General features: G+C 37.7%; 1 protein-coding gene across 3 annotated transcripts in view; it reads right to left on the bottom strand.

Annotated features, from left to right (window-relative positions):
• Window positions 1-22,272, bottom strand: part of CHN1 (chimerin 1) — a 193,041-nt gene that overhangs the window by 139,469 nt on the left and 31,300 nt on the right. For all 3 annotated transcript variants that reach the window (XM_081814143.1, XM_081814140.1, XM_081814141.1), the window contains exons 3-4: window positions 8,520-8,558; window positions 5,914-5,969 (exon numbers count right to left, since the gene is read on the bottom strand). In XM_081814143.1, coding sequence (XP_081670269.1) covers window positions 5,914-5,969; window positions 8,520-8,558 — 95 coding nt within the window. The remainder of the gene's footprint in view (window positions 1-5,913; window positions 5,970-8,519; window positions 8,559-22,272) is intronic.

Raw genomic sequence — 22,272 nt, 5'->3', positions numbered from 1 at the left:
TGATTCCCTTTTCACACAATGTTATTGATCCTCAATCAGCAATGCAATCAATTGACACATTTGCTGTTTCTTTTTTATCTTTTTCAACTTTTCTTCTTCCTTTTATTATGTCTTCATTTGTGTGGCCTCAAATTCTTTTGAGAAAGGCAAAGTATAGATATTTCTCAAGAAAGATAATTGTGTATATGAACCATGGAACACTACATCAAAAATTAATGATGTAATGTATGGTGATTAACATAATAATAAAATAAATAAATAAAATATAAGTTCTTATCTATTAAAAAAAAAGAAAAAAGAAAGATAATTGTGTTACTAGTACTTTCAGACTTTTCACAGAACTACCGCCAAAATCTCACTTTCTGTTAAAAGTTTAAAAGGTTGTGTCTGGTCAGAGTATGAAACAAAATGAAATTTTTTTTTAAACAGCATTTTAAAAAAAATTCTCACTACACATGAAATTATTTCATCATCCTTGATCATGGCACAGTAGCAATAAAATGCCACCATTAAACACTACATACTTATTCCATACATACATATGTGCAGACTGGACATCTACAAATATTTAAACTGCAACATGACATTTAAAAGATAATCTCATGAAATCCCTGACTAATTCGATAAATTAATACTCTTTATGACTCTATACTTTCAGAGCTATTCAGTGTTTTTTAACCAGTTTTCACAATAACAAGATCTATTTCAACATTTTTTGAACAATGCAGAAGCAATTCCTTTAAATAGTATATCAGCTAAGAAAGTTATTGATTCCATATTACCTAATATAGTTCTTATTCAAATTTCTCTAATTATACCCCAAATATGCAGCTTTAGAGAGAGAGAGAGGGGGATCTCTATTTCTAAGACCCTATCAAGCTACCCGTACCGCAGCTGGGTGGCATTTAGTCTCCTTCATTGTAGAATGGTCCCACCACTGTTATTTCTTTTACGAAAATGACATTTGCAGGACAGATGTCTTATAGAATGTACACATTTTGGATCTGTCTGATTCATACTTCATAAAAAGACAGAAGTTAAGCATTTTGGCAGAAATACCATATAGACGGTTTTGTGTATGCCTCATTACATCACTTCCGGAGACATGTCAGTTTGACCCATTACAGGTAATGCCAAATTTGATCACATGGATAAAGGTGTGACTGCCAGATCTCCACTATGAAAACATATCTTTCTCTTTGAAATTCATAAATAATTGGTAGGGTGACACCTTGAGACCATGTATATATCCTCTTCACCTACAATCTTTCACTCAGTGGTTTTAATGGTCAATGATGATCCTTGCCTGACTCAATTATCAGCACAAATCATTATCACTCTACACATTTAGCCACCCTTCTGCTGTAAAGGACAACTTTACATTCTGCCCCTCTCCCCTTTCTCTTTGTATTGGGGTAGGGTTTTTGGTAAGTATCACTATGGACTAACACATTATCTTTTCATTCAATGTGTTATAATTCATTACTATCATTTTTCTTTTTGATTTTCAAATTGTCCCAAATTTGGCCTGTGAGAACCCTTCTTTCAGGTGGGCTGCTAGGTCTTTTGACATGTCCCATCCATTTCTGAGCTCTCCTTGCTTTCTGATATAAAATGTTCTAGGATCTCATTGCCCCATGTTCTGGAATCAGGAATTTCTCTAAGGAGCATTGGCTCCTTTTAGGAAATAGTATTTGGAAACCAAACTTTGGGCACTGAGTATGTTCATTCTTACTAGGGCATCATTGCTTCTAAGGCCTTTCCATGGACTGACATAGAAAATAAATTTTAAAAGATCTGTGAGTTCATATTTATACCTCCAGTTCAAATTCAAAACCATGCTGTACTTCTCAGTTCCCCCCTACTCCATATTTGTATCTCCTCAGAACACTGGTTCCCCAAAATCCAATATAGTTACTCATTTGCTCTGTCCTACATTACACACAAAATCATTTCAGAATTACTATATAAGCACCACTAACAACAACAAATTGCTAAGTATAAAGATCTCTTTGTAGGTTATGATTCTTAGAATATTTCCCCCCAAGTCTTTACAGTCAAAATATTTATAAGCTACTTAAATCAATTTTGGGGTATGTTATGAATTTGTTAGGTTCATTTGTTTCTATTTGTATTCAAATTTAAAGTTTGTTTTTTTTTATCATTTTTTACTTAATTTTGTTGTTTGAATATGTGAAATACTTGCATAGTTCAAAAGTCACAACTATAGAAAAACATATCCTCAGGGAAGTCTAACTTCCATCCTTATCCTCCCCACACTGCCCCCCGACCCCGACACTCCTTACAGATAATTATTTCATTGGTCTCTGGGTTAATCCTTCCTATGTTTCTCTTTTGCAAAGATAAGCTTTATTTTTTTTTATTTTTCCCTTCTTCATTACTAAAAATGGACCATAATTACCGTACAGGCATACCTCATTTTATTGTGCTTCACTTTACTGTGCTTCACAGATACTGTGTTTTTTTACAAGTTGAAGGTTTCTGGCAACCCTGCATCAAACAAGGCTTTTCCTGACATTTTTCCAACAGCATTTGCTCACTTTGTGTCTCTGTGTCACAACTTGGTAATTCTCACAGTATTTCAAACTTTGTCGTTATTATTATATTTGTTATGGTGACCTGTCATCAGAGATCTTCGGTGTCACTATTGCAATTGTTTTGGAGCACCACAAACTGCACCCATATAAGATAGCAAACTTGATTGCTACATGTTCTGTATTCTGACTTCTCCACCAACCGGACATTCCCCCATCTCCCTCCTACTCCTCAGACCTATTCCCTGAGACACAATGATACTGAAATTAGGCCAATTAATAACCCTACAGTAGCCTCTAAGTGTTCAAGGGAAAGAAAGAGTCACACATCTCTCACTTTAAATCAAAAGCAAGAAATGATGAAGCTAAGTGAGGAAGGCACGTCGAAAGCCGAGACAGGCCAAAAGCTAGGCCTCTTGTACCAGTTAGCCAAGCTGTGAATGCAAAGGAAAAATTCTTGAAAAAAAATTAAAAGGACCATAGGGGTAGGGGGAGAAGGAAAACTGAATGGGAAGAAATCAGAAGGGAGACAAACCATATGAGACTCTGGACTCCAGGAAACAAACTGAGGGTTGTGGAAAGGGAGGTGGGTAGGGGGATGGGGTAACTGGGTGATGGGCACTGGGTGATATACTCAACTAATCAATCACTGAACATTATATCAAAAACTAATAATGTACTATACCTTGGCTTCTTGAATTTAAATTAAAAAATGGTTATAATAGTAAAGTTTATGCCATGTATATTTTGCCACAATAAAAAGAATTAGAATCGTGTAAAAAAAAAAAAAAGTGCTACTCCAGTGAACACATGAATGATAAGAAAGCAAAACAACCTTATTGTTGATAATGGAGAAAGTTTTAGTGGTCTGGATAGAAGATCAAACCAGCTACAACATTCCCTGAAGGTAAAACCTAATCTAGACTAAGGCCCTAATTCTCCTCAATTCTAAGAAGGCTGAGAGAGGTGAGGAAGCCGCAGAAGACAAGTTGGAAGCTGGCAGAGCTGGTTCATGAGGTTTAAGGCAAGAAGTCATCTTCACAGCATAAAAGTGCAAGGGGAAGCAGCAAGTGCTGTTGTAGAAGCTGCAGCAAGTTCTCCAGATGATCCAGCTAGGATCATTCATGAAAGTGGCTACCCGAAACAACAGATGTTCATTGTAGATGAAACAGCCTTGTATTAAAAGACGATGCCATCTAGGACTTTCATAGCTAGAGAGAAGTCAATGCCTGGTTTCAAAGCTTCAAAAAACATGCTGACTCTTGTTAAGGACTAATGCAGCTGGTAACTTTAAGATGAAGCAAGGCTCCTTGATCATTCTGAAAATCTTAGGGTCCTTAAGAATTACGCTCAATCTACTCTGCCTGTGCTCCATAAATGGAACCATAAAGTCTGGATGACAGCACATCTGTTTACAACTCGAATTATGGAATATTTTAAGCCCACTGTTGAGACCTACTGCCCTGAAAAAAAGATTCCTTTCAAAATATTACTGCTCAGTGACAACACACTTTGGGTCACCCAAGAGCTCTGATGGAGATGTACGAGATTGATGATGTTTTCATGCCTGCTAACTCAACATCCATTCTATAGCCCATGAATCAAGGAATAATTTTGACTTTCAAGTCTTATTGTTTAAGAAATACATCTCGTAAGGCTATTGCTGAAAACCTTGAGGAAAGGATTCACCATTCTAGATGTCATTAAAAACATTCATGATTCATAAGAGGTCAAAATATCAACATTAAATATAGGAGTTTGGAAGAAGTTGATTCCAACCTTCACAGATGGCTTTGAGGGGTTCAAGACTTCAGTGGAGAAAGCAACTACAGATGTGGTGGAAACAGAAGAGAACCAGAAGTGGAGCCCAAAGATGTGACTGAACTGCTGCAATCTCATGATAAAACTTGAACAAATGAGGGGCCGCTCTTCACGCATGAGCAAAGAAAGTGATTTCTTGAGATGGAATCTACTCCTGATCAAGATGCTGGGAAGACTCTGGAAATGACAACAAAGGATTTAGAGTATTCCATAAACTTAGTTGACAAAGAGGCAGCAGGGTTTCACGGACTCTAATTTTGAAAGAAGTTCTGCTGTAGGGAAAATGCTATCGAACAGCATCACATGCTACCAAGAAAGTGTTCATGAAAGGAAGAGTCCATCAATGTGGCAAATTTCATTGTTGTCTTATTTTAAAACATTGCTACAGCTACCCCCACCTTCAGCAATCACAGCCCTGATCAATCGCAGCCATCAGCACTGAGGCATGGACCTTCACCAGCAAAGAGATTACAATTCACTGAAAGCTCCGATGACAGCATTTGTAGCAATAAAGTATTTTTAAATTAAGGTGTGTACATTGTGTTTTTAGACATAATGCTATTGCATGCTTAATAGACTACAGTATAGTGTGAACATCACTTTTATATGCACTAGAAAGCAAAGAAACTCATTTGACTCTCTTTATTGCAGTGGGTCTAACCGAAATTATTGTAATTTCAATGTCTCTATATATATTTTCTATCTGGAAATCATTCCAGATCAACTCATAGAAATCTTCCTTATTCTTTTTAATATCCCAGTTTATTCAATCAGTCTCCTATGGACAGACACTTAGGCTTTTTCTAATATTGTGCTGTTACAAATAATCCTGTAATAAACAACTTTGGGCATATGTAATTCCCTATTTGTACAGGTAATTCATCAGGGTAAATCACTAGAACTTGGACTGGGAGGTAAATGCGGGCAGAGTTTTGTTAGGTCTTACAAAACTCTCATAAGATTGTAGCACCTTACATTCCCATCAGCCATACCAGAACGTGTTTGTTTCTTCACAGACTTACCAGCTAAGCATATTCTAATCTTTTGGACTTTTGCCAATTTGAAAAGGTGACAATGGTCTCTCTCCGTGTATTTTAATTTGCATTTCTCTTATTGTTCATGAAGTTGAACATCATTTCATATCTTTTTTGGTGAACTGTTCATGTCTTCTGCTCATTTTTAAAACCACAACTTAAATCTTTTCTTAATGGAAAAGTTACTTCAATAATGCCTTCAAACTTTGTTTCAAAAAGAATAAAAAATAAAAATTGGAAGAAGAATAGATGACTTAACTGAGAATACTAAATAGCACTTAAAACTATACTGTCACATTCTATACTGTGTTCTGAATAGTTCATCAAAAAGTGGCAGTTATTTTAATTGAGAAGAATGTTAAGAAAATGCATTCAAGTACAACTTCTTGATGCTAACCAACATAACTAGCTAAGCCCACAAATAACATGCTACTGAGTAAGGTCAAAGTTCAGGAAACAGATGATTGAGAGACATTTTGTTATAACAGTTTCATCACACCCACCTCATTAGTACAGGTAATTCTTCGAGGATGAGGGGCTTCCTGTTGCAACTGATACACTGTAAAGACAGAAAGTAAATCATTCCATATGAGCTCACAGAAATTGTCCTTACTCTTTTAAGTGTTATAGTTTATTCAGTTAGTCTCCTATGGACAAACATTCAGGTTTTTTTCTAATATTCTTGGTAATTTAAACTGGAACTCAGCTGAAATTTAAATTGCACAATCATTAAGTGATTCATCAAAAATTAATTGCTAAATTCAAGATGAGAAGATATATGATTAAAGTACTTAACATTTTTCAATCGCCTTAGCAGTATCAATGCTTATATAGTTATTAATGAATTTCTCAGTACCTGGAGACAGTAACAAAACATTGTTAATCAAGTTCAGAGATCACAAATAGGTATCTTGAGGTCAAAATTGGCTCACATGTTTGGTTTGCTGTTTTCTAAATTTAAATTTGTTTTTAACATTTAAAAAAAGAGATTTAACAGCAACAACAAAGGTAAAAGAGAATTCCACTTCTGAAAAATAAGACAACATCAGAGCAAGCACTCAATAAAGGGGAGCTAATTATGAGCCCTCCCTGCAAACAGGGGCATCCATGCTCTACTTGCCCTCCGTTGGCACTTGGCTCACTTGCCTCATTCATTACAGGTTAGGGCCCTGTTGCAGTCAAGCAATTCCTATCAAAAAGCAACAAAACTAGAGGCGCCCAGGTGGCGCAATCAGTTAAGTGTCCGACTCTTGATTTCTACTCAGGTCACGATCTCATGGCTGTGAGATCCAGCCCCGCATAGGGCTCTGCGCTCAGTGGGGAGTCTGCTGGAGGATTCTCTCTCCTTCTACCCCTCCCCCTGCTCATGCTCTCTAAATAAATAAATAAAATCTTTTTTAAAAAGACAATAAAACGATATTTATGTAAAAAGAGTCCTCAACTTAGACATCTTGCTAGTTCTATTTTCCTATTGGTTCGTATTTTTAAGTTTTTAGAATTATGTTGGGTAGAGCTCAGGCACTGAGGTTACTAAAAGAAACTATAAAATTCAGTAGCAGAATTGTCACACACAAAAAATGTCATTTTTAAGAACATGATAGCTACTGTAAGACATGTAGAGATACAGAAAATACAAATCACCTATACATTTAGTGCTCAACATTCTTCAAGGGGAAACAAATTACCACCACGATTTAATAACAATGTGAGGCTTCACAGATGCTCTTACACAAAGAAATGTGCAAGGTACAAGTCAGAGCAAAGGGAACAAAGGTAAACTGAAAACCAGAAAATGCAGACGAGAATTTTAAATAGGCTTCTAGCCAATGAGATTATGAGATAAAATCTTTAAGAAGTAAAGAACATTAGTCATTTTTGTACATTCTTTGAACTATACTCCCCAGAAATAAAAAGACACCAGCAGGGATGGGGGAAAAAGCCTCTATGGCAATATTTTTAGAGACTGTTCATATTTTGCTTACTATAATTAGCCCAAAGTAGCAACCTATTAAAATAAAACTATCTGTTGTTCTGGGAACATAAAGCCAAGAATCGGAATTGCTGCTCCTTCAAGTCAGCAAATGGCAGCAACTTACAAATAACAAATTTAGGATAACTCAACATTTACAAAGATGTTAAAAATGTGTATTTACACTACAGGTTTCGGGCGCCTGGGTGGCTCAGTTGGTTGGGCGACTGCCTTCGGCTCAGGTCATGATCCTGGAGTCCCGGGATCGAGTCCCGCATCGGGCTCCCTGTTCGGCGGGGAGCCTGCTTCTCCCTCTGACCCTCCCCTCTCTCATGTACTCTCTCTCATTCTCTCTGTCTCAAATAAATAAATAAAATCTTAAAAAACAAAAAAAACAAAAAACTACAGGTTTCTTAGGTTGCTCATCCGAGTCCAGAGATAAACAAAAACCTTCAGTACTGTGCAGTAGTGCATTCATGGATTGCCTCTTAAAGCTACTCTGATTATATTAATCCTATTTCCACTTTTTAAAAATCTGAAATATCTTTTACTTGAAAAAATAATATTCTCTAGGAAGCAAGGAAGGGGACATAAAGGGCTAAGAACCTAGACTCTTTGGAAAAGATTTTTATTCTAATGCAAAGTTTAAAGAGCAATATAGAATTCAAATGTCTCCCTTTTGTATTCGGGAAAGCAATTCCTAAAAAACCAAACACACCCAAAAACCCACTCTTTTCACCCACTCCTTCTATCAAGATAGCCTCCTGACTTACCACTTATATAATCCTTTTGCATACAAAGAATTAGGATTTGAGAATAATTGCATTGCTTGAATTCTTAGTTAGCTTCTCCTCGCATTAGTTTTTATCAGCCAATGTCAACAAGTGGTCACAAGTTCAATATGGAATTCCACATAAACTCAGAGGGATGAGATACATTCCAGACATGCAAACCAGAGACAGACCTTATGGAAACACTCCTGTTTTCCCAAATCTATGCTATTCCCAAATCCTGCTGCAAATTAATTTTTCAATCATGTGTATAAAATGAAATGAATCTTCCTATCTAATGATCTTATTATTTCTCTATCACTTATAAAGCACTATAACACACCCAATTTAAAATTATTTGTATACTTACAGTAAGATTTCCAAACAGGAGGTCTATATTCATCTGTATCTGGAAGAATAAATACCAAATTAACATTATTGATATTTATATTTTAATCACATATATTTAATATAATTAAGTTAAATTAATATATATTTAATCATATATTTAATATATATTTGTTGAGGTCTATGTGTCCTAGGCATTGTGTTGGACTCTAAAGGGCATTCAGAGGTTTTTTGCTCTTGGTCCTTACTTTCTAGGAGTACAGTTTCACAAAGATGTTCAGAGAAAGTTACTGTATTTATTCAACCGGTTATCACATAAAAACACCAAGGTTAATTTTTACAACAGGCACTCATTTCTCACAGTCACTAATAGTCAATAAAGTCTTTATATCTCTGGGTGTAACTCTATAACTATTTCACTGAAAGACCCCTGAAATCATTGGAATTTTTCTTTTTCAGTAATATTGACCAGATAACACATTTAATCCTCAGAAATGTACCTCCCCCATCACATTTGGGGGATTCCAGTGTAAATGGTTTTATTAACATCAGGAGAGAAGAGAAGCAAGGTACTTCTTCAAACGTCATGGACAATCAAAACCAAGAAATGAGAAACATTCCATTGGAAGACAGTGCATCCAGGGAGCCATAAAGGACATGAGGTGAACATCTGCTCTTCAGTCCAGTTCCCCTCACTGCTTGAAAGAGGACTTAGGAGACAGTGTAAAGAGGAGGTGGAAAGAGATGGAAATACAAACACATGAGGGAGATGGGGAAAATAGACAAAGGAGAGGCACCAGTGTGGTCTGGCATCTCATCAGTAAAGTGCAGCTCAGTAATAATTCTGCTGGTCAAAAGCTCTGCCTGCAAGACCACGTAGCTAAACTGGCAGACACAGCAACTTGGTGTGGGAATATGGGGCCAGCTACATCACCTGGTTCTGCTGGTACCCCACATAAACCCATTAAGGAATCTGGTCCAAAAAATCCTGGTCTCCAAGGAGGCAAGAAAATTTCTGGAAAGTTTATTGAGAAGGCTGAATTTAGCATATGTAGATTAAGTAAAAATGATAATAGACTCATCATTCCCCTCAACCTTTAAAACGCTAACACTTCACTTATAAACCACATAAATATTTGGAGCCAGAAGACTACAGCAAGACTACTAATAATAGGCATAAGAATACAAAAAGGAAATTTTTTTTTTTAATATTTTATTTATTTATTTGACAGAGAGAGACACAGCAAGAGAGGGAACACAAGCAGGGGGAGTGGGAGAGGGAGAAGCAGGCTTCCCGCAGAGCAGGGAGCCCAATGTGGGGCTTGATCCCAGGATCCCGGGATCATGACCTGAGCTGAACGCAGATGTTTAACCACTGAGCCACCCAGGCGCCCCCAAAAAGGAAATTCTAGGTCATGTAGAAATTGCTTAGCACTCAGTAGGAGTGCTCAAATATGTTTTTTAATGAACAAATAAAAGATTACATGAATAAATGGGTAATGAAGTAATGCAGCAAATATAGTTGACTCTCATTATTTGTCGTAGTTATATTCTACAGAGGCACCTTGAACACTGACCAAGTGAACACTGAACCATTGCTCCTAAGGGAAAACACAAGATTAGGTTTCTGTATGCCTCTGGTCACAACATTCTCATCAGCCCATCAATACATAACCTTGTTTTATTTGTGTTTCTGTTTAAAGACACCTTAGTTACAATAAACATTATGATTCATTAACACTGAACTCACAGTCAACAACACTTATAACTCATGCCCCAGGGAAGCTCATCTAACACATACATCTTTCTCCATAGGATACATCACAGCCTTCTTGAGCTTAGCAACCCCAGACATCACTTCAGTACTATGTGGGGGGCCCGTTTTAAACAGAGAGGACAAGGGAAGCTCCACATTTTATACTTCTCGTGGACCCTAACTTATGTGCTTCTTCCCTTGGCTGATTTCAATTTGCACCCTTCCCTGTAATAAATCATGATTGTATTAACAGTGATTAGAGAGTTCTATGAGTCCTTCCAGTGAATTATCAAGCCTGAGGGGAGTTTGAGGGACCCCCTCCAACTTGCAGTTGGTGTCAGAATTAAGGAAAGCCTTTGGGACTGTGCCCTCTAACTTGGTAATTGGCCCTAATTCCTCACAAACCCTGTGTAAAGCAGGGTGGAAGCAGTGAGAGCCTTATGTAGATTGCTTTGACATTGGAGAAGGTGAGAAAGAGGCTAATTCTCAAAATCCTGCCTCTGGGGAATTGTGTCTCTAGTCCTAGATAGGGCTTTCTTAGGGAGCATCAACTTTTTTTTTTTTTTTAAAGATTTTATTTATTTATTTGAGAGAGAGAATGAGATAGAGAGAGAGCATGAGAGGGGGGAGGGTCAGAGAGAGAGGCAGACTCCCCGCCGAGCAGGGAGCCCGACGTGGGACTCGATCCCGGGACTCCAGGATCATGACCCGAGCCGAAGGCAGTTGCTTAACCAACTGAGCCACCCAGGCGCCCCTGGGAGCATCAACTTTTACTTAAAGCTGTGTGACTTCAGGAAATCTACTACCTCTCTGAATCTTATTCTTTATCTATAGAGTAACATCATCTAAAATGGGAATAGTAACAACACAGGTTTGTTGTGAGGATCAAACTAGGTGTCATACATAAAGCACCCTGCAATTAGGAGGCCTTTAGTAAATGGCCTGCCCTCACCAAAAGTGAATTTAAAAACACAGTGATGTCACCATAGTAGCCTCAGGCCATTGTCAATGATTTCAGCTGTGCATTCTCTTCTTCTCATTTGTTCTTCCCTGTATATCTACTGTTTTATAGAAAGCATTATTCAAGATGCTACAGATCATAATTCTGTGGCCAAATAAAATGAACATTTAGCAAGTAACCAAGAAATAGTGGGAGAAAAGTTTAAGTTTCCCTTAATATTAAAACAATTCTAATGATTAGTCACTTTTAAGAGTGAAGTTTGGGTTTTAAAAGTCTTTTCCGGGGCGCCTGGGCGGCTCAGTCATTAAGCATCTGCCTTCAGCTCAGGCATAGCCCAAACCAAGTACACTGGCAAGAAAAAACAAGGACACTCCTGAAATAAATTGACCTTGAAAATGGGTTAACTGAAACTGGTGATGTAGGGCCACCCAAAGGTCTTATGGGTTTATTAGGGAAGACAGATTCTGACCCAGCATGGGGCTGATAAGAGAAGTGTCCTCAACCTCCCTGGCATTGAATCGCTGAGTATAAGAACATGAACTAATTGCAATCTGGACCTCCAAGTGGGGTCACTACTGTGACCTGGGCCAAGTCTGACCAGAAACAGCATCCTAGCAGCAGTAAGACAAGCAACTATGAACAAACAATATGGGGCTGGTCTTTAACACTGACAGAAAGTGATAAAGATAAGGAAGACAGATGGTGTACTATTATAGTGCAGCTCTCTTTCTGGCATTTGGAAGAGGATGGGACCATTGTGGGACTGAGTAAGACTCCTGGGGCTCAAACTAGCAAGAGGAGGAGGCTGCCTAAAGAGGAAGACACTGAACTTCCTGCTAACTGGGGCACTGATTAACAACAACAAACAGGGGAGCAAATTTGGCCCCTGAATTTATATAACAAGTCATGCCAGTTCCTTCTGGATGCCTTTTGACCCAGCAGTTCTGTTCTCTTTCTAGGAATTTATTGTAAAACAATTAAGTATTTTTGGAAAATAGCAATATAGAAGAATATCACTGCAATATTACTTTTAAGATTTTACTTATTCTTTGAGAGAGAGAGAGAGTGTGCAAGCAGAGGGAGGGGCAGAGGGAGAGGCAGAATGAGAATCCCAAGCAGACTCCACACTGAGGGCAGAGCCTGACGTGGGGCTCGATCTCATGACCCTGACATCATGACTTGAGCCAAAATCACGAGTTGCCACTTAATGGACTGCACCACCCAGGTGCCCCTGTAATATTACTTTTAAGACTAAAGACCTGGGGGGCACCTGGAGGGCGCAGTCTGTTAAGCCTCAAACTCTTGGTTTTGGCTCAGGTCGTGATCTCAGGGTCATGAGATCCAGCCCTGCATTGGGCTGCTTGGCACAGAGTCTGCTTGAGATTCTCTCTCCCTTTGTCCCTCCTGCTCATGCTCACTCTCTCTTTCTCTCTCAAAATAAATGAATAAATCTTTAAAAAGACAAAAAACTGTATTCAACCTAAATGCCTAACAACTGGAAACCAATATGATCAATTATTACATATTCCAGTATGAAGATACCTTGACTACATCAAAAGGACTTCATCTTGTACTCTGTTAAAAGTCTGTTCTCTTTTAAATATTTTACATCTTTTAAACCAGTGGTTCTCAAACTTTTGGTTTCAAAAATCTGCATTCTAAAGAGCTTTTAATATCTACTGATATTAACCATATTAGAAATTAAAAGTGACACAATTTGTTTTCATGTTTTAACAAATTTTTATTTGTTAAATTTTTGTTAATTTGTTAAATATAAAAATTATATTTTAACACTTTTATAAAAGATAACTTTATTTTTCAAAACAAAAAATTAGTTTTACATTTTGCAAATCTCTTTAATGTCTGCTCTAACCGAAGACAGATTCTCATACCTGCCTCTGTATTTAATCTATTGTGATATCACTTGCCATGTACCTTCTGGAAGATTCAACTAGACACTTGTGAGAGAATGAGAGTGAAAAAGGCACATAATGTTGTCTTCTTATTAATCTGTTTTGACTTTTAGAAACTCAGAAAAAACTTGGGGACCCCAGAGGTTCCCCAACCACACTTTGAGAATAACTTTTATTTTTTTTTGAAGATTTTATTTATTTGACAGAGAGAGAGAGAGACAGCGAGAGAGGGACCACAAGCAGGGGGAGTGGGAGAGGGAGAAGCAGGCTTCCCGCCGAGCAGGGAGCCCGATGCGCGGCTCAATCCCAGCACCCTGGGATCATGACCCGAGCCAAAGGCAGACTCTTAACTGAGCCACCTAGGCGCCCCAAGAAGGAATCACTTTTAGCCAGAGTGCCAAAAAAGAAAAAACAGAGGTGGTATCTTCTGATGAGGGCTTTGAAAGACAGATGATTTTTAAAGTCAAGGGGTTACGGGAGGGAGACTGGAAGTAAGAGGGAGAACAGCATTCTGAACAGAGGAACACAGTGAGTAAGGCACAGAAACAAGAAAGTTCAGGAAGTGTTTGAGGAACTGTAAATAATGTAGACTGGTTGAAATAAAAGACATGTGGAGGAAAGCTTGAGACTCAGGCACTGGAGGGATCCTAGGCTGAGTTGTCCAGGAAGCATCTATAAGTAACGAAATGTGTTTTCTTCTGCTTGCTACTTACTTCCCACTAAATACTCTGATGTCTACAGAGAGAAGAGTACTGTAGTCAGGCCCAGACCAATTCTCACGAGTTAGAGAAAAGGAGCCAAGCAGCAGGAAGGCCAAAGGTAGAAGAGCGAGCCAGTAAAACAGATGGCGCAAAGACTCAGAGGAGGTGGGGAGTAATGAGCTCAGAAGTCACAGGTGGTGGGCGAGGTCTGAAGACAGACTACACCGTGTCTAAGCAAGTGGGAAAGTAAAAAGACAGGTTCTGTTGGAGACATTCTCCTCTGTGACTGTAAGCAAATTCTAAACAAATAAATGCAGGAAAACAAAGGAAAAAAAGAGACCAGTGAACTGTATGGAAAATGAGGGCCAAGTTGATTTGTATGTACAGTCTGATCGCACTTTTTTTTTTTTTTGAAGATTTTATTTATTTGCCAGAGAGAGACAGCGAGAGAGAGAACACAAAGCAGGGGGAGTGGGAGAGGGAGAAGCAGGCTCCCCGCTGAGCAGGGAGCCCAACGTGGGGCTCGATCCCAGGACTCTGGGATCATGACCTGAGCCCAAGGCAGATGCTTAACAACTGAACCACCCAGGCATCCCTGATCGCACTTTTAAGAAATGAAAGAAAAGATGTATGTGTGTGTATATATGGGGGCAGAGGGCCAATGAGAGAGAATATGAAAGATCTAGAATAGCATACACTCATTTAAATAACAGTCGTGATCTCTAGATCAGCCTTTCTCACCCAGGTTCCTCATCCGACCCACAGAGCACAGAAAATGTTGTTGAGTGACTATTTTCTCAGTTCTCCCATGGACAGGTGTCTCTCTAAAAGCACAGGAGAGATGTTAACTTAATACATACAATGGATCCCCTAGGCCTCTGGGCAATACTTTTTCCCAGAACCAGGAGGAGTAAGGCTTCTCTAGATGGTGACTTTACTTGTCTTATACGTCTATGTGGTTTTTAAAAAAAATATACAGTAAATATATTACATTTGTTTTTGGGTTTTTCTAAAGATTTTATTTATTTATTTGACAGAGAGAGACACAGCGAGAGAGGGAACACAAGCAGGGGGAGTGGGAGAGGGAGAAGCAGGCTCTCTGCTGAGCAAGGAGCCCAATGCGGGGCTCGATCCCAGGACCCTGGGATCATGACCTGAGCCGAAGACAGATGCTTAACCGACTGAGCCACCCAGGCGCTCCGAATATATTACATTTGTAAGGAAGGAAAAAACTATTAAAAACAAAAAGTATAAGTTAACTATCTGTAAGAACAGAAAACGGGGAAACTGATTCAGATAGAGAAAAGTCCCATTTAACAAACCCCACGGGCTAAGTTTTTGAGTGGGCTCTTGAAATGAATACACCACCTGAGAAATCATATTCCCAGTCTGAGAGGCCTGGAAATCAGATACAAGTTTTGTGGCAACTTTAGACATCATAAGGTACCATCCTCCTATACAGTCTTTGAATTCCCCTCAGAATCTCTATGCAGGTCTTCATTTACCTCTTCTGCCTGTTCTAACTGAATCTTCTGAATGGCAGGCATTCATTAAGGAAAGGAGAACAGTTTCATAATGAAATTTTCTTTTACTTTTGGTTAATTGCTAGAGTTGTGAGTCAAGGAGATCTTACTTTTACATATTTTATCATGTCTATGAAAAATTATTCCAATTTTTTCTCACTTTCGAAACTCAAAGATTCAGATTTTAAACAAGTTCTAGTGTTAAAATTGCTTTTGCCTATAATTTTCTTCTGTGCTGCCTTCTTCTCTAAATATTAATATTTTCAGGATATTCATTTTTTTCCTTTAATATTAAAAATTTCAAGGGCGCCTGGGTGGCTCAGTTGGTTGAGCGACTGCCTTCGGCTCAGGTCATGATCCTGGAGTCCCAGGATCGAGTCCCGCATCGGGCTCCCTGCTCTGGAGGGAGTCTGCTTCTCCCTCTGACCCTCCCCCGTCTCATGCTCTCTCTCTCTCTCTCTATCTCATTCTCTCTCTCAAATAAATAAATAAAATCTTTAAAAAAAAAATTTTCAAAATGCTCATCTGTATCTTTAAGCAATGATTTCAAAATCTTAGTAAAATATACTTAGGATAATATCTTTGATAGGATATATTATAACTTATAATATTAGGGCTATTTGGGAGGTACTCCAAATGTTCATTTATTGATTGACAAGATTAAATTTATTTATAAATACCCTAGTATTCTGCATTTTTATATTAAACCTAAAACACTGTGTGATTGAGTAAATCTTTATGCTCTCTCCGGTTGGATCCTATTTGCATCCAATATATGTATGGATGTTGTTGAAAATGACAGACTTTAGAGAACAAAAAAAAAAAATTATTTCATTCTTTTTATCACATAGGTTGTGTATTATTATATAGTTATATGAATTCTTGGGTTTAGAACAACATTCTTGTGGTTAAGTTTAAATCTGCTTAGCTTTTTATTTTAAAAAATAAAGAGTTCATTGTAGAACAGACTAGAATGTTAAATTTAAGCTGTTTATTGTTTTAGGCTCAAACCAAAAAGGCTTTTGCAACTTTTTAACAATATGATGGATTTTTCTCAAAAAGGACTATGTTGCATTTAAATGAGGTTTAAACTAATGAGGCAGGAACCCTCAAAAACTGTGATTAATGTTTTAAAGCACATTTGTTTCAGATTGCCTTTGGTTTGAAAATTAACAATTTTGATTTCTGTAAAAATAATGACATTTATTGACAAGAAAAAAGAGCTTTTCTTCCCTTCAAATGAAGACTCACCTTTCCACCAACTGGCAAGAAATTCCCTGTCCTGCTTTAATCAGAAAATGAAAGGCATTAATGACATGTTGCTATTCTGTTTCTGTAGCAAATTTTGGCATACTAAAATAATGAGATGCTTGTGATCACAAAACTCTATTTTACTATAAAATGATCTTTTTAAAAGAACAAGGGCATAAAATTCACAATAAATAACAAATAATTCTATTGTTAATATTTGAGAGAGTCACAAAAGAAAACAATGAAACTTCTTACTCTAAACGAAATATATTTTGGGGGAGGGAGAAAAATAAAAATAAAAGAAATATATTTCTTGGAATACAAAAATTCAGAGTAAAAATTAAAAGGCTCATAGTAACATATACAATTTTAAACGAATGAGGAAACAAATAAAAAAGTGCTTCACTATGTGTCTAGGTATCTCATATCCTGACTAAATTTCTTTCCTAGAAAATGCTTCCAAACGTGGGAAGTAAGCATTTCAACTGAGATAGTTAAAATTCACTCTGCAAAGTCATGGCCAAATCAGGTCAGTTAAATTCACCCTTAGGAGAAACAAAGTCATTTAAAACTGTTCCAAGTTGAAAACTGATGTGTCATGATACAATTCTGACAGAAATAAACTATTTTTAAAACCAAAGATAATTGTTTTTAATTCTTCAGAGAATAATGACCCAGAACCACTAATGCATGGGAGAAAATTTCTGACTACAACGACAGTGCTCACATGCAGCTTCACCAAAGATCTCCAAAAACAAACATTTTGTCAATGCAGTGTTCATCTCTTCACCATGGACCTGTAGATTGGGCCAACAAAGCCTCCTGAATGAAATGTGAACCAAACTTGGAAACCTCTCCTTTTTAAAACTCAAATTTGGCTTTTTATTAAAGACCTAAGCAATGTTTCCTCTAACCAATTTGGCAGACCTAACAAACAGACTACACAAAGTCTTTCTGCTGACTCAAACCATACGCTAGGAAACAAAAAGCTATACACAGGAACTGGGTCATTCAACTCAATTCAAAGGTAAGGGTTGTCATTTTCCAACCTACTATTTCTTCTTCTAGATGGCAAGTCCTATCTCTCTGAGGTTCTCTTTAAAAATCTGATCATTTCTGATACTGTTTATCCTAGCATGTTGGCACATTAACAGAAAGTCCTCAGATAGGCCCACTTAACCACAAGGTTTCCAACAGAGAACTTCAAGAGGAGATTTAACTCCTGCCAAGCCTCCCAATAACATCTAAACATTCTCAGATGGCTTTCATTTGGATTATATATATATTAGATAGGTAAAAAAATTCACTTCTAATAACATGACACATTTCCTAAAACCCTCTCCCACAAAAAAACAGAATTCACAAAACTCAACAATAGCAAAAAAAGTATATCCTCCTACTTGATTTTTCTATAGCTCGCACTTCTAAAATCAGACTGCAATGAGTTAATTCTTTATGAAGTCCTTGTAATTCATCCTACCATGTGGTATAGACATTTCACCACACACACAAGAAGAATATACCTGATTAACACTTGTCCAAATCCAACAACTTAGACTTTTAACCATCCAGAGCACTTGAAGTTACAGATGTTAAAAATGTAATCACATGAAAACTCTTGGCAAGATTTTTGCTTTTTATAAATATAAGTTCTGGAAAACCACCAACTAAAACTCTGTTTTTAGTGAGGAGCTTCCTAGATAGTCATCTAAGAACCATAACTCTCTTGTCTCAAATGCCCTCATTTCCTTCAGTAGAAACAGTATACAGTTGACACTTGAGCAGCACAGGGCCATGTATTTGTGGATTTTCTTTGGATAAATACAGAAGAGTACTGTAAATGTATTTTCTCTTCCTTATGATTTTCTCAATAACATTTCATTTTCTCTAGCTGACTTTCTTGTAAGAATACAATATATAGGGGCGCCTGGGTGGCTCAGTTGTTAAGCATCTGCCTTCGGCTCAGGTCATGATCCCAGAGTCCTGGGATTGAGCACCACATCGGGCTCCCTGCTCCGCGGGAAGCCTGCTTCTCCCCCGCCCCGCTTGTGTTCCCTCTCTCGCTGTCTCTCTCTCTCTGTCAAATAAATAAAATCTTTAAAAAAAAAAAAAAAGAATATATAATGCATTTAACATGCAAAATATTTGTTAGTCGACTATGTTATTAGTAAGGCTTTGTAGTTAAGTTTTGGGGGAGTCAAAAGTTACACTCGGATTATCACCTGTGTGGGGAGGTGGGCACCCCTGCCCCCGCAATGTCTAAGAGTCCACTCTATATCCTCCTTGTTCTTGTCTTACAAGAAAACTTGTAAACAGTACTTTTCCCTTTGTTGTTATTCATCCTTTGAGACAATTATTCCTAACCCACATATTTCCCATAAACCAACACTGTTTTGTAGCAAAAAGAATCTATCGCCATATTCTCAGGCTTAGGAGTTGCACTAGAATGTGTTTATTAAAATGTGCATTATTTTTTTAACACAGATTCCTACAACAGTTAGGATTCTCCAATGATGACAGTCAACATGTCATTTTGCCAGCAAGCATTAAAACAGCAACTTTTCAAAGTCTCGCTTTACATCAATGTTTCCAAGCTTTATCAAGAGGACAGGTACTCAGAATAACGTATATACTAAACCTTAAATGAAATCTATGGGGAAAAGAGAGATAATGCTTCCATTATTAATACCTTAACATCACAGATAACTGAGATGGGAAAAGATCACAACATGTCTCATCTTATCACTGATAATTTCCTAATGCACTTCTTTTAAACTGGACTTCTCTGGGAAAAACAGTCACTTAAAAAAAGTGGATTGTGAAGAACACAGAGAAGTTTGCTTTAGATTACAAGATGTGGAGCCAAATATGGAATAAGGCAGTTCAAAGCTGTGGGAAAGAAAGCAGAGTGAGATATGGAAGTAATACTGTGTTAAGCACAAATGAGCAGAGCTGGATCATTCTAAGCACATGCTAACTGTCCCAAGGTATAATAAAATGCTCAGCATGTTTTAATTAAATGTGCTTTGACTGCACACATGACAGTAAAGGCTGCCAGGATGTAAAAAACTCTTTGGAAATGAGAACTTGTGTTCCAAATTGGTAGGTACCTATTTTTCTTCTTTTGAGAGCAGGACCCGGGGTATGAAAGCTCTCTCTTGTGGACAGCTGCATCCAACGAGGCCTAAAGTGAACATGTAATGGACTTACTTGTCTTAAAAGTTCCTGCAGTGTGGGGATAGGAAAAGCAACTACCTGAAAGTATAATAGCAACAAAGGCCCACCTTTTCTCAATCCTAAAATCCAAATGCTTTGAAAAGTAGAAGTATTTTTATAACTCATTTGGCAACACACACTGGTCTGACCTGAAACTAAAAGTATTTTCATAATTCCTTATAACTCATTTGATGGCCAAAAAAAAAAAAAAAAGCCTCACCTAAATGGCTATAAGAACATTTACAGTCCTTACTTACTCCCTTGAGTGTGACTGTTCATTCGTTTCATTGCAGAACTATCAATGTGTGATTACAGATTGCAATCTCAGACAATGCTGGGGTGTTATAAAACAGATTATATATATAGGAAATGTATTACCTTTCTAAAATCTGAAAAATTCTACATTCTAATGCACATCTGTAACCAGAGGTTTTGGATAAGGCATTCCAAATCCACTACTGTTATTAGTATTTATAGCTGACCATGTGAAAGCACAAGTTGGAACATGACACTGTTCTGCTAGATTCTCTCCAATGGCTTCTTGGGTCACTCAGACTAAAGCCGAACTCTTTACAACTGCATACAAGATTGCTACAAAGAGAACTACAACATTGACATCAGCTGGTAATTTCTTAGAAATGCAGAACTGCAGGACCTGATTCCCTGCTATGAATCAGAAACTGCATTGTCACAAGCCCCCTGGCTGATATGCATGCCCGTGATTCAGAAGCAATGACCCCCAAGATCCTAGAGGACTTGTCCTTACCTTGCGGGGTTCACCTCCTACTTCTCTCCCCTCCTCCACTCCTCTCCAGTCTCTGGTTTCTTTGCCATTTATCAAACATACAAGAAACACTTCCAGCTAGCTGCTCCCTCAGACTGGCATGTTCTCCCTGCAGGTATCTCTCCTGACTTGCTCCTTCACCTGTTTCAGTTCTTTACTCAAAAGTCATCTTCTAAATGAGGTCTCCTCTGTCACCCTATCTAAAATGTTTAAAATCCCCTGGCAGTCCATATTCTTCTGTTTTCATTAGTTGTCATAGTTTTTCTCGTTAGTACCTATCACTATCTAAAATACGAACATTTTACCAAATTATGTTTGTTTTTGTTCGTCTCTTCCCGTTAGATGAAAGCTTCATGAGGGCAAAGATTCTTGTCTGTTTTTCACACTGCCTGGAACAGCAATTCTCAGTGTGGTCTGTGGACCCCTGTGGGGGATGCACAAAATCAAAACTATTTTCATAATTATATTAAGAAGTTATTTGCTTTTCTCACCATCAGTGCAAAAGCTGTGGTGGGTAAAACCGCTGGGCTTCAGCACAAAACCATACAAGGGCACCGAACTGTATTAGTTGTCACTGTATTCTTCACTGCCACACACGCTCACGGCTTAAAAACAAATTCAGTTTCATTTAAAAATGTCCTTGATGAAGCATTTTAAAAACCATTAATTTTATTAAATCTTGACCCTTGAGTGTGACTTTTTTTTTTTTAAGATTTTATTTATTTGAGATAGAGAGGGAGACAGCATGAGCAGGGGGAAGGGCAGAGGGAGAGGGAGAAGCAGACTCCCCGCGGAGCAGGGAGCCCAATGCGGGGACTCGATCCCAGGACCCCGGGATCATGATCCGAGCCGAAGGCAGATGATCAACTAGACTGAGCCACCCAGGTGCCCCAGTATGTGTCTTTTTAATATTCTGTGTGATAAAATGGGAAGTGTGCATAACACATATCTACAGTATGATGTTATCTTGGGGAAAAAAATATGTGCGATTATTCAAGTTGTGAGCTGGACTAGCTACAATTTTCATAAACACAGTTTCACTGGAAAGAATGACTGACAAACTGTCTATTCAGACTTGGATATCTGGTAGATATTTTCCTGAAAATGAACAAAGTTACCTTGTCACTTCAAGGACAATAACTGACAATATTTATTGCCAGCCATAAATTCAAGCTTTCAAGTGAACATTAGAATTTGGAGAAAACTGTATCCACTAACATGAGCTTGACAGTTTGTTAATATTTAAAGACTTTCCTAATAAGATTGATAGTGATCTTATCACTAAGATAATTTATTAATACACTGTATAGTGAAATGTGCTAACATCTGTAAGATCTGCATAACTCAATGAGCTAATATTTTTGAAATGACAAAGGCATTACAGTATAAAATCATGCATGGGTCAAAGATCCAGTCAAAGTACAAGGTAGACCAATGGATTTTACCATAACAGCATGAAATGTTCACTGATACGGTTTCAGAGACTACATTGCAACTGACCTTGAAACACCACTTGTCAAGTTTTAGTGTAGTATCAAAGAATAATCACAACTGTTTTAAAAGATCACTAAAATTCTTCCCTCTTTTCCAACTACATACTTGTATAAGGCCAGATTTTCTTTATAGACTCCAATCAAAACAATACATTACAGCAAATGATTCCAGATATG

This window comes from Leptonychotes weddellii, chromosome 3, assembly GCF_054177405.1.
Source record: "Leptonychotes weddellii isolate Sample4059 chromosome 3, ASM5417740v2, whole genome shotgun sequence".
In the NCBI taxonomy this organism is placed as follows: domain Eukaryota; kingdom Metazoa; phylum Chordata; class Mammalia; order Carnivora; family Phocidae; genus Leptonychotes; species Leptonychotes weddellii.
Note: the sequence above shows the minus strand (reverse complement) of the source record. Positions and strands in the feature narration are given on the sequence as shown.